General features: G+C 26.0%; 1 protein-coding gene across 3 annotated transcripts; it reads right to left on the bottom strand.

Annotated features, from left to right (window-relative positions):
* Positions 1–408: 408 nt before the first annotated feature.
* LOC114132253 (S-adenosylmethionine synthase-like) lies at positions 409–10432 on the bottom strand. Of its 3 annotated transcripts, XM_027997659.2 has the most exons (10): positions 9918–10432; positions 9545–9783; positions 7463–7540; positions 6680–6802; positions 6325–6437; positions 3545–3688; positions 3028–3246; positions 2438–2620; positions 2242–2375; positions 409–813 (listed from the first exon to the last, which is right to left on the bottom strand). In XM_027997659.2, the coding sequence occupies exons 2-10, from the start codon at positions 9672–9674 to the stop codon at positions 711–713; spliced, it is 1227 nt and encodes a 408-aa protein (XP_027853460.2). In that variant the 5' UTR covers positions 9675–9783; positions 9918–10432; the 3' UTR covers positions 409–710. The 3 variants fall into 3 exon arrangements, with proteins under 3 accessions (XP_027853460.2, XP_027853461.2, XP_050061949.1); XM_027997660.2 differs by lacking the exon at positions 7463–7540 and having other exon boundaries at positions 9918–10430; XM_050205992.1 differs by lacking the exons at positions 9545–9783; positions 9918–10432 and adding an exon at positions 9182–9461.
* Positions 10433–13867: the final 3435 nt, after the last annotated feature.

Raw genomic sequence — 13867 nt, 5'->3', positions numbered from 1 at the left:
AGAATATAAATCAATTGATTAAATCTAGATGATTATTAAATCATATTTTAAATACTGCTCACCCTTATATACAATTATAATCATCTCTTAGAAATATTTTTATAAGTTTATGAATAATAATAATAAAAATTAAACATATAAAAATCAAATTATTATGCGAGCATTAAAAATCCCCACTTATACAGCTAATGAAAAAATGATAATGTTATCCAAAAAATATAATTGAATGATCTTCTTATTAATTTATCTTATTGATTATCATAATACAGCGGTTCTCTAACTGTGCTCCGCAGAGCATTAGGGCTATACATATGTTATTATTTGTTAAATTGTTACAAGTTGCATTTATATTGTATAAAGTTTGTATATTAAAAATTTATTGATCCAAAATTTTTTATGAGATGTAAAATTGGTATTTCAAGTTTTTGGGGCTCCGAACATTTTTTCAGCATCTCAAGGGCTCCACGAAAGATAGTTTAAGAACCGCTGCCATAATATATACTTTTAATAATATGTTTGTAAATTACATTCTTTATAAAATTAAAAAAATATTTATATATTTTAAAAAAGAAAATCAATAAAATAAAATTATAAAAACTTAAGAATAATATATTGAATCTTCAATTAACTATTAGTTATTTGTTAGTAATAAAATTAAAATAAATCTGATCATTTGGTTGAAGATAAGAAGTCGGTATCGGGATAAGAAGTCACTCAAATAGGATTTTGGGTTTTTCCCATGGAAATATGTCACGGCCGAAATGTCCATATGAGCTTGTTTGTTGATAAATCGGATTACGTAGATTTAAATCCCTATAAAATTAAACATCAATTTTACTATCTTAAATAAAATCTAATATTCAAATTATACAATTAATTATTATTTATTTATTAAAAATACGAGCAATTAGGCCAGTGGTATCAGGTATGCAGTAGGCATTAATGAACAATGGAAAAGAGTATGTCAATCTATTCACATTATTATCGGAATTTAATCCTGATAAATTATAATCGTCACTTTTAATTCAATTTAAACAAATTTCATCAAGATCAAAATCTTTTGTATAACATTTTTTATTTACTTAAAATCTAAAATTAAATTAATTTTTAAATGTTTTTATTTTATTTTATTTTAAGAATTTAATTTTTATTATTGCAACAACAATAAAATATTCAAAAATTGATGATACTTTTTAAGTATTATATAATATATAATAATATATAATAGTATTTTCTTAAATATATTATATTTAAGAAAATACTTTAATTTATAAGTAATTATATATAAATACTTAAAGAAGTAGAGAAAAAATTTGTTAAAATCTCATTAAATGAACAATTTTACTATATTAAAATTGTGATATAAAACTTGTTAATTTGACTAATGGTACCTATATTTAATTTATAAACTGAAGGGTACTTAAATTATCACTTCTATAAGAAAAAGTCAGATAGAATCTCAGTACATATTAGAAACGTATTAAGTGTAAATATTATTAATAAAGGTGTAATTGATCATTGTAGTTCTATCAATTTTAAAATTTTAAATAATAACTCTATACATATTAAATTTAACATTATTATAAAATATAGAGTTCATCGATAGTATTAGAAAATATTTTTATAAATAGTGTAGAAAATGATTGAACTAGTCTCCCTAAAAATAAATTCAGTTATTTATTCCAACTTTTTATTGGTCTAACTAGCTATGTTTTGAAGCAAATTGTTTATTACATTATTGGCTCTTTGAAATATATTATTTCTAGAAATTTCTCAAATATGCTGAAAGAAACTATAATATTTCCACAGTTTAAACAAGGAAAATATTTGTACAAATTATAGTATGATATCTTATATATTATATACTTAATTTATAGTAGCGTAAAATAGCATATGGTGTCACTTCCGACATTTATTTTCAACTATTAGAAAAGTGTATAAAAGTTAGATTATATGAGTTTCTTGATCTATTAAAAGTCTGAAAATCAAAAAGTCTAATCTAGATTATTATTTTATTCTATCAAGAATGATTATAATTTTTAATTTTTTTTTTATGTATATTACATTGATTAAAAATTATAATAGGATACAAGATATTTGACTCAAATACTAACAACTATGTTAATTTAACACCTCTGCCATAATGATGATGGTAAATGCCAACAACAATCACAATCTCTTCCATATTTAATTTTCATCAACAATTCATTTTTAATTTTTTATATTTTTATTTTTACTTACTTGACAATTTTTCCTGGTTTCAAATCAAAATTATTGCGTACAATATCCAACAACTCTTTTTGGGATTTAGTAGATGTGCCATAATGGAAAAGTGTAATTGATATCGGTTCTGCTACACCAATAGCATAAGATACCTAATTCCAAAATAATACAACATAAACTTTTACAGTTATTATTTAACATTTTAATAACATACTTGTACAAGACAACGTTTACAAAGTCCAGATTTTACCAAAGACTTAGCAACCCAACGAGCTGCATATGCAGCTGAACGATCAACTTTAGTAAAATCCTTGCCAGAGAATGCGCCACCTCCATGAGCTCCCCAACCTCCATATGTATCAACAATTATCTTTCGTCCAGTCAGGCCAGCATCAGACTAAAAATCAATTTATACATTTCATAATATAATTATAATTATTACAGTCGTTACCAGATAAATTGAGATGATAGCGCGATAACAAAAAACCAAGGGTTCTTCATACTTAATACAAAAATATGCAAGCACAATACTAGAGTGAATGAGTAAATATCCATCTATCTTGGATCATATTAATCTATTAATATTGTCATTATTAACCGAGTCATTTATTTTTATCCGTCTACAATAAACAAATTAGTGAAGTGACTAAGGCCTAACGCAAAGTCGAAACACATCAAGACTGGTTTAGGCCCCACCTATTGAAAAGTGTAGTCACTGCTGTCTCAATTTATCTGGCAAAGACTGTACAAACCTATTTTTTATAAATATAAACGATTATTATATAATTATAAGAGGATTTTTACTTGAGGACCGCCCATTATAAATTGACCACAGGGATTGATATGGAAAACGGTTTTATCATCAATATACTCTACTGGTATAACCGCCTTGATAACTTTCAACATAACTTCTTTTCTTATGTCTTCCAGAGTTATTTTTTCAGAATGTTGTACAGATATTACAACTGTATGAACTCTTTGTGGAACACATGCACCACCGACTAAGTGATATTCACAAGTTACCTGTAGACATTTAACAAGTATCAATTATGTATAGTTAAAATTAAAGTCATCAATTGAATGTATTAAATTGAGTAACAAATTATAACAGAATTATGTGTAAAATCAATAATAACAATATTTCTAAACCATTCTAAACTTTTTAACCCTTTTCATTAAGATTTCAAAAATAAATACCATTGAAAATTTAGTTATAAAAAATATAATTTTTTAAGTATATAAGCTTTTTTGATTGAACCAAACAAATAAAATTAATTATAATTAACTATAAAAATTAGATTTATATTTTTTTTTCTTTTACCTGTGATTTTGTGTCAGGGCGTGCCCACCAAAGTTTTCCATTTCTTCGAAGTTCAGCTATTTTTTCATTAAGTTTATGAGCCAGTACCAACGTTAACGGCATACATTCTTCAGTTTCGTCAGTAGCATAGCCAAACATGAGGCCCTAGAATTTACAATGTACCTAGTTATTTTTAGTTTAAGATAATTTATTATATTAAAAAGAAATTGAGTTCATAATACTTAGTTAGAAAAACTATTGTTATACCAAAAATTAATTCATGAATATATGATTATTAGTTATTATTCAGAAGATGTCAGAATAATATTTTTATTTTTTTCTCTAAGACCCATATGCAACGAAGAACATAAGTTTACATAAAATCAATTTTTGTTTTTTTAATTTTTAATTTTTTAGAGAATTTTAGAGTACATTCATAATTAAAATATGTATAAGATACTATTTTTGAGCTTTTGACATATTGGTTTTATATTTTATAACAATATTTAGACAGATCGATATGTCATCCATCCACAAAATATTTTTTATTATTTTTTCTAAATGCGCTATATCTTTATTTTAAGTGGTTAGTGGATCAGAGAGGACAAAAAATAAACAGTTCACTGACATACACATGCATATTTCACACTTAGGATTTAAGATTTTTATAGGTAATTGACTAATAATAAAACTTTTAAAGACTTAACAAAAACAGTAAATGACATTCAATGGATTAAAAGAAATATTATTCTATTTGTTTCAATTCTACCTATATATACTATAATAATTTAAATATTAACATTTTAGGTTCTACTTGTTATTTTAATAATGTTTTTGTGTCATTATATTTTTAATCAATTTTATATACAATTGATTTATTTTTCAATTTTTTATTACAATTATTGCTTAATTAATTTTATCAATGCTAGAATAAATAAAATAAAAACTTAACAATTATAATATAGTATGTTAATTATATACTATAAATATATTACATCATAAGTTAGTAAATCACACAATTATAATAAATAAGCTGGAAACAATATGAACCTTTACTACAGCCAAAATATAGTACTAACAACTACACATTCTATGAAAGTAAGAGTAGAAATTCTTACTGTTATTTGTGGGGCGAAACAATTAGAAATCGAGGTTGTAATGAAATTGTTTCATGTATATTTAAATATCTTATTGAAATTGATACTTAAAAAGGTATTAAATAATTATTTCTATTTTTTGATTCTTAGACAGAAAAAAATAGAGCTATATTTTCTATGCTATACTATACTTTTAAATATAAGTTTTTAATCATAAAACACTTAAAAATAATATTTCTTTTCTCAGGTCACATTTGTGTGCCTGTGGACAGTGTTAATACTATTATTGAAAGATTTGTGAACAAAAAAACAATTTGGGCATATAGTGAGTGGCTTACATTGGTCCAAAATTCATGTATAAACCTCTGGAAGTTATTAAATTAAATTCTATGATATTTTAAACTATTAAGACTTTTTTACAACTATATTTCCGAACAACCTTAAGACTATTTTTGGTACAAAGGTTTTCACTTTTAAAATGAAAAGTTTACTGTTAAAATAAACTAACAATAAAGTTAACATCTTCCAATAAAGAAAATTTGAAATCTATTAATATACCAAAATAAAGAGGAAGAAATCATCAGGTACCTTGTCTTGCCTAAAAAATTCTATTTGGGTAAAATTCTAATAGTAAAAACAAAATACACTGATTTGACCATAGTATCCAAATATATGATAAAAAATGATGATGCAAATATTAATTTTTATAAATTTTATTCAAAAGTAACTTACAATTTTACTTACATAATTTTTGTTTTTACATAAATTAGTCACTTTTATTTATCAAAAAGTCACAACGACGGTGTTATTTTAAGTTAAAACTTATTTTTGTTAATTTTATTGTTATTATAATTAATCATTATCATAATTTGTAATTATTTTTAGAAAATTGCTCCTCTTATTACCTTTCGTTCATATAACAAATTAGTACCATGTTTTAAATTGCTATAACAAATTATTACATATAAAGAAAGCTTTAATAATTTATTAACAATATTATACTGAAGTATATTTGTATCATATTCTGATTACTTTTTGATTACTCTGATTTCTTATTACTTCTGTATCCGTTATACATGAATATTAGTTATTATAATAATTATTAGTTCTAACTTAATTATGTTCACAAAACTTCATATAGGTAATAATGATTTTAAATTTTAAGCTTATATTAAAAATTCTTAAATACTTTTTTTACTGCAAATATTAATTAAATTATCAATAATATTAAAAAAAAAATAACAGTTATAAACAATAAAAGTAATTATGTTCAATAGAACCTCTATAGGGTGTAAGTGCAAGGTTCAGAAAAAAAGAGGCATAAGTCTTTTTTGTTTAATTTTGCTTAAAATACATAATTATAAGCAATTAATCCATAAAATAGGCTTAAAAAATTATTCTACTTCATATTAGGTCTTAAAACGGTTTGTTATATGATGTTCTAAGATTTTAACACAATCAATGAGAAATTTTATGTTGTACGGCTCTCCCGAACAATTTGGATATTGGCACTTATGTCCTTCTATCTTCTAATCATCAGTATAATATATACTTTATATGTAATATATGTTTATATCTTTTAAATATAATTTCTGTATCATAGAGTGTGGAGACATTGAACAGTATATTAAAACATGATAAAATACAATCAAACTATTATTAAAAAATTGAGAAATATTTTGTTTCAATTTGAAAAAAATATACTTGATCTCCAGCACCAATCTCCTCATCTGATTTATTGATATGTACACCAGAAGCAATGTTGGGAGATTGTTGATCAATGGCAAGCAACACTGAACATGTTTTATAATCAAAACCTGTAAACCAGATAACGGTATAATAAAATAATATAACAACCATATTATTAGATTCTAAATCATAGCTTAAAATTTAAATACCTTATTTACAAATATCTAAAAAAAAATTATAATTTATTCGATACTTTTAAAAATATACTTGATTTTAAAATAAGTACTATTAATTAAAATTTTATACAAATAGCAAGTACTCTTGTATATTTAAAGAATAATTATTCTATGAAAGGCGTTAATTCATTTACCTTTTGATGAATCATCATAACCTATATGCTGTATTGTGTTACGAACCACACTTTGATAATCAACTTTAGCTTTAGATGTAATTTCTCCACAAAGTAATACCATTCCAGTTTTGGTTACAGTTTCTAAAACATAAAGTTTTTATAAAATAAAACCTGCTCAAAATATACATTATCAATGTATAAATATAAATACTGTTTTAAAATTAGTTAAAAAAAAACTATAATAATGCTTAAAATCTTTTGTTATGCAATTATAATAAATTTATTTAAATGAGTAGTTAAAAAAACTACCTATAACAAATGGAAATATGGGGTAGTACATTTAGAACAATTTCTTAAACATAAACATGTATATTAAATCCCAATCACAACTAGGCAACACTGATGCACAACTATAATCTTTTAAACAAGTAAAGCCGATACAATTAATAAAATAACAAATTTTATACAATATGACATAAGAATTATAAATTATACTTAATATCACCAGTTAGTGTAGTAAATATTATTTTAAATTGGTATATACTATTTTTTTTTTTTTTTAGATATTTTTATACTCAAATAAATAATTTAAATAATAACAATTTTATCAGTATAATTCTCAATAATATTGTCAATCATATTAAAAAAAATCCAAAGTTTATTGAGTCAAGTATAGCATATCTTTATATTTTTATAAAGTATACTAATTTTATACACTTGGTATAACATGCAAAATTTACAGTCATATAAAATTTGTTTCTACAACTGAATGTCAATGTTGATATCAAATAAAAAACTCACCACAAGCCACTTTTGCATCAGGATCTTGTTTTAAATGTGCGTCCAAAATAGCATCACTGATTTGATCACACATTTTGTCTAAAAACATAAATGAGTAAATTTCAACTAACTATGCATTTTTTTTAAAAAGAACTGATTAAATAATATATATATATATATATATATATAATATATATGTGGGTCATCAAATTAGATATACATTAAAAATATTCATATATATGAAAAAATATATATTATACTCTGATATCATATCAGTGATATGTAATGGATAAAAGATATTTAAATGCAAGGTACCTAGGTAAAAAAAAATATTGATCTAAATAATTTTTTCAATTTAATTTAATTTAAACACAGTAAAACCATGATTATTCATCATTCTCTCATCCTTCAATTTTGTTGAACACATCACCCACCATCATAAGAACAATCATAAATAAAATATTTTTTGTCAATATTATGGGTATATATTATAATATATATACTTTTTATTTATAGATAAGTTGTATTGTATTTCTATTGTATTTCGTGAAATATATTTTCATTTACCATTATGAATATATGTATTATGTACCTTTAGTTAGTCTTTACGTGTGTATACTTTCACACAATCAGTACTTAGTTGATTTTGTGTTTTTGTCATATTCGTGTGAGTTTTTTGTAAATCAAAATGTCAAAAAAATGAAAACGTTTGCCTAATGACTTGGAAAAAAAAATGAAATTATTATAACATTTACAGAAAGATATAAATGTACTATATTTAAAATAATTATATAAAACTTATCTATGAAAAAGCCCATGATTCATATAAACAAATAAAAATAACTTATTCTTTAAATTATTTTATTTAATCATCAAATACATATTATACTAATAAGTTTAATGTCAAGATATTATTTTACTTTTATCCGTCACTATATATTGGTCCCATTGAAGACGGACTATCTAGGCTTTACTGGTATTACCATATAAACTAACTTTTTTTAAATAGATAATATGCTTTTGAAATATTTTTAATTTTCAAGACAGGGAACACTGAATCTTAAATGTATGTGTTTTTTTAACTGAGAAAAATACTAATTCTGTATTAAAAATTATAATTTTAATAGTTTTTTTAAATCTTAACTCATAATTAATTGTCATAAATAAAGTATATAAAATTAGAATATTACACTACATATAAATAAAATTATTTCATTTTTATATATATTATATTATATAATACATCACATTTAATATTGAAAAAAAAACAAGTAAAAATAGTTTTTACTTAACAGTACACATGCATTAAAATTAAATTTTAATATCTCGATGAAGGATGGATTCTAATAATACTAAACATAATACATATTCATTATCTAATATTAGATAATGAATATTTTTTATGTTAAGAATATTATTCTTTAGATAGGTACACCACAATCAAATTTTGAATCACATACATTTGATTTGCCACCAACAGATTTTAAACAATTCGCTCACCTTTTTTATAGTTCAGTATTGTTTTAATGTAATGAAAAATAATCATTTTGATTCGCCACATATATTAAATAATATGTATAGGTTTTAGTTGAGTGTTTAACAGTTACATATTTAAATAGATAAACTGATTATATTTTACTAACATTAAAAAGTTGAAGGTTGTAGTATGGGCAAATCACATTTGAAAAAAGTTAAAAAAAAAAACACTAGATAAAAATTATAATATAATATTATACCTACCTACGGATATTGTATACCTATAGTACCTATATATATACCAATATATAGGTAATTAATCGTATGGTTTATTCTGTGCTATAACCAATGTTGTGTATTGTTATAATAAAATGATCATCGTAATATAATGAGAAAATCGGTGTATATTTGTCACAATAAACGAAACATGAAGCATATAAAAAATAACAATTAAAATCATCAGTTAAAAAGGTCAAATCTTTAAAAACAAGCTTGTTAAAAACACAAGATAAAAAGTTGCCATATGCACCCAACATACACACACACACAAAAAAGCAGAAAAAACACATAGGTATTACATACACATTGTTAATTCGTTTGACAAAAATAATTTTAAACGAATCTTACCCGGATGTCCTTCGCCCACGGATTCGGAAGTAAACAAAAACATCATGCTATCAGAGATCTCAGACTGATGTCCGACATCTTTGTTTTCGGCTTCGTCGACGGTTGCTAATAATTGATGTTCTTCGGTCATGATTTCCGCCAAAAAGAGAAATAGCGCGTTCTGATTGCGACGTATAACGTATTAAATACGAATTCGATTACAACTAGGTACTTCCACAATCCCGTCGTTTCTTCTGTCACTGAAACACGAACAACTAATTACTGTACATATTCTGAAGTAACTAACGGTAGTAATAGTAATACTAAAATAAAATATTACAGGTTGATAATAAATAAATACAATTAATTATTATAACCGAGTGAAAATACTAACCGGTTTCGATGCTGTGTGAAGGAAAATACTGTCGGATTTCGCTGTTGACGGTAAGCTGGTAAGTCACGGGTGTCGAGTTCAACAAGATGAAAATAAATAAAAAATACAACAGGTGCCGCCGAGCCGCCGAGGAATGCACAGGAATTGCGTTGCAAACGGTGGCGCTCTAACGGAATGTTTGGAAACCACCATCGTTCCTTTGTTAGAAAATAAACCCGCCACTAACAATCACCGTAATATATATATACACATATACATATATATATATATATAAATATATAATATATGTATACATATATACTGTTGCGGTACCAACACCGTCACGTATTTCGCCCCGTTTTAGCGTCGGAAACGTTGGTCACGCCGTTTCATGACTTCGGAACAAGTCACGAACGGTCCAAAACAAAATTGAAAGAACACGTTTTCTCCACAGACCTCTATAATACTGTAATATTCTATATAGAAATGTGTGGTTTTCTGTCGCTGTCTCGTTAGGCGCTAGGTCTCGCACGCATTCCGATCTACCTCCACCATCTACTTCACCTTGTGACCGACGCAGTAGCGCATTTAGAGGGGGGGGGGCAATTGCTCCGGGCAGTTGATATAACTGGAAGGTTTTATTTTTTAAACTGATTTAAACAGTTGTAAAAAAAAAATGTGAAGCAATGGGCAGCAAAATCCTAAATACGCCTCTGCACACACTTAAAACTATTAACATTAGTTTTAAAATTTAATTCCTCGTTAGTCGTTACTATACTAAATATTATATTATATATTTATATTATAATATTACTTAATCCATGATAAGTTTATTTGAGATTTAAAAAAATTAGATAACTTTATTGTATAATATAGTAACAGTGAATAAATCATTTTTTTTTTTTATTTTGCTTAAAAATCACTCAATATTGAACTCGCACACTTATAAGTTAAACTACCTATTACGATTAGTTTTAAAATCTAATTCTTCCGTATTATATTATTACTTGATACATGATAGAATATAAAATATTAATATACAGGGTGATTCTTTTATCAAACAACACTCATTATTTACAAAAGTATTCATATTTTTGAAAATATTTTTTTACATAGTTTCTAATTGTTAAAAAAAACAACATTTTTATAAAAGAATTATATTTTTAAATATTTTTTATCCTTATAATTTTTTAAGTTTTTTACTTTTTTGAATGACAACATAGATTTTTAATTTCATATTCCAAAGCAGAATAATTGTTTGAGTATTTTGATACATAAAAATCGAATTTAGGGTGAGTAGTTTATGAGTTATACTTATTCAAAGTTTAGACAAGCGGAGTAGTGGACAAACATTTTGCGGGGTAACCCTGTACGACTCCACTCCGCGCAGCTAAACTTTAAATACGTATAACTCATAAACTACTTACCCTAAATTCGATTTTTATGTATCAAAATACTCAAAGAATTATTCTGCTTTGGAATATGAAATTAAAAATCTATGTTGTCATTCAAAAAAGTAAAAAATTTAAAAAATTATAAGGATAAAAAATATTTAAAAATATAATTTTTTTATAAAAACGTTGTTTTTTAACAATTAGAAACTATGTAAAAAAATATTTTCAAAAAAATGAATACTTTTGGAAATAATGAGTGTTGTTTGATAAAAAAATCACCCTGTATATACGTATATATATATATAATATACACGTAGAGTATAGACCAGTGGTTCCCAACTCAACACTAGGCATGGACCACTTTTATAAATTTTTCGCCGTCGCAGACCACGACCTGAGTTAAATCCCCCCTCTTTATATCACTAATTTTTATACTTTTATAGTTACATATACGTATACATTTTTTTATTGTCATCGGTAGCGAAAGTGTATTATCTGGCTGTAGGGCGCTAAGCCGTAAATAACAAAAAATATAAAGTATAATTTCGCTCATTTTTTTTTAAATTTAAATTTTTTCATTCGTGGAACATTTGGGATGAGTCCACGGACTACCAGTTGGGAAACACTGGTGTAGACACTATAGGTGCAGTCAGCGTCAGTCTTCGCAGTTCGCAGAGAATGCAATTCCGATTTTCGTTTCTATAACGATTTCATATTTAATCTTTGTACGCCAAAATTGTTAATACCCTGCAGACATAGGTAATAACCGTAGAAGTAAAATAAATTATATAATATAAGAATATTATATATTATATAAATATATTGTGAACTCAATAAAAATGTATGAATATTTTCAATAATTTGTAAATCTTCTAACTTTTAGCCTTAAACGCTATATACTGCTCTACACCAGGAGTTTTCAAAGTCAAAACTATGGCTCACAGGTTAAGCTCAGCCCGCAAACAGCTCTTATCTGACACTTCAAAGCCCAAAGGACATTGACAAATGTATTTAAACATAATATGTATACCACAAATCGCTATCGTCCGCATCTATATCCATATATATGCGTAAGTATATATTATACATTATACATACTAATATTTATTATTCTTCTATTATAAAATATTATGTACAGATAACTACTACAGGGTATAAATAATTTGGCAGTACATGTTTGAACAGACCTGTCTACGCATGCAGTCAATTTAATGTTTTTCTTTTTGAATTCCCGCCATATGCGGGTAGTATATGTTTTCTTATGTTATCATTTTCATGTACACGTAACGGTGCGTTCCACAGTTGCAGCCTTCGTCGGCTGACGCTTATCAGGCGTTAGTGTGCGACCGGCCAGCTGTGGAATCATTATCAATGTTTTCATATTTTATTCGGTTATGTTCAAAACTTTAAGTTTTTCATTTAGTCATGCTTTCAGTGTCACAAAGTTTCTAGTTTTTCCATTGTTTATTGTTTAGTGTGGTGACATTGAAAGACCAGTCATTTTCGTTCTTTCGTTTGTTCTCGTCCGTTATATGATTCATTTCTTTTTCTTACGCTGTCGACACAGCTCGTGTTTTTTCGTGTTCTACAACACTACATTAGTTTTTATGTTCTGTTTGCAGTCGTCCCAAACCACGTTGTTGTGAATTTTGTGATTCATCGTCTGGTAATTATCGTTCTTTGCAATTTTATTGCCATCATTAATTTGTTTTCCCCATTTTAGGGTGGTCAAAATTACCAGCGATTTGTTTAGTGATTCAACGTGTTTTGGTGTACCTCGTTACTCGTGGGGACAGGAGTGTACGCTAGAGATCCTGTCCCGGCTGCATTCAGTGTACTTTGTTGTGAAGTCTTCGTCAACAGTTGTCGGCACACATTCGCACGTACGCAGGGTCAATTTTGTTTATTGTATTGTAATTTATTTTGACTTAAATACAGGCCCTGGTGCGGTAGCGTGGGTGTAAAACCAGGTGTGTGTCTCAACTGTTTTGTGAGTATTGGTCGGCCAACTATTTGTGTATGACCGACGGGTCTTATATTATTATTATTTTGTATACCGACTCATGTTATAACTGGCTGTGATCTTTTTATTATTACTATTATTATTATATTTCTTTTGTTTAATTATACTGTTATTATTTGACTATATTTTTATTCTTTTCATTATACAGTCCACTATTATTATTATTATTTATCAAGTTGCGCCCAAGTTGCTTTACCTTTTGGTAAACACTTTATGCGTCAACATTTTTGGTCAGCTTCGAACCGGATACAGTATAATTATAATTTTAATCGCAGCTAGTTAATAGGCTAATTTGTTTTTTTTGTTTATCCATTCATTGTATAAAAAATTGCTTAGTTAAGTGACTACTCAACTGTTTTGTAAACAACTCTCCAATCAACATGGCAAGCAGCAACGTTCAATCAGACTTGACACCGGTACCAGTCGAGTTAAGGAAGTTGATTTTGAAGAGAAATTCAGCAAGTAGGTCAATGGATGTTATTAAAAAATATGTCACCAAGTTCAATATAGAATCACAATCACTTACTCAGTTAGAAGTGCGATTGGAGAAACTC

The sequence above is a fragment of the Aphis gossypii genome, chromosome X, assembly GCF_020184175.1.
Source record: "Aphis gossypii isolate Hap1 chromosome X, ASM2018417v2, whole genome shotgun sequence".
Lineage (NCBI taxonomy): Eukaryota > Metazoa > Arthropoda > Insecta > Hemiptera > Aphididae > Aphis > Aphis gossypii.
Note: the sequence above shows the minus strand (reverse complement) of the source record. Positions and strands in the feature narration are given on the sequence as shown.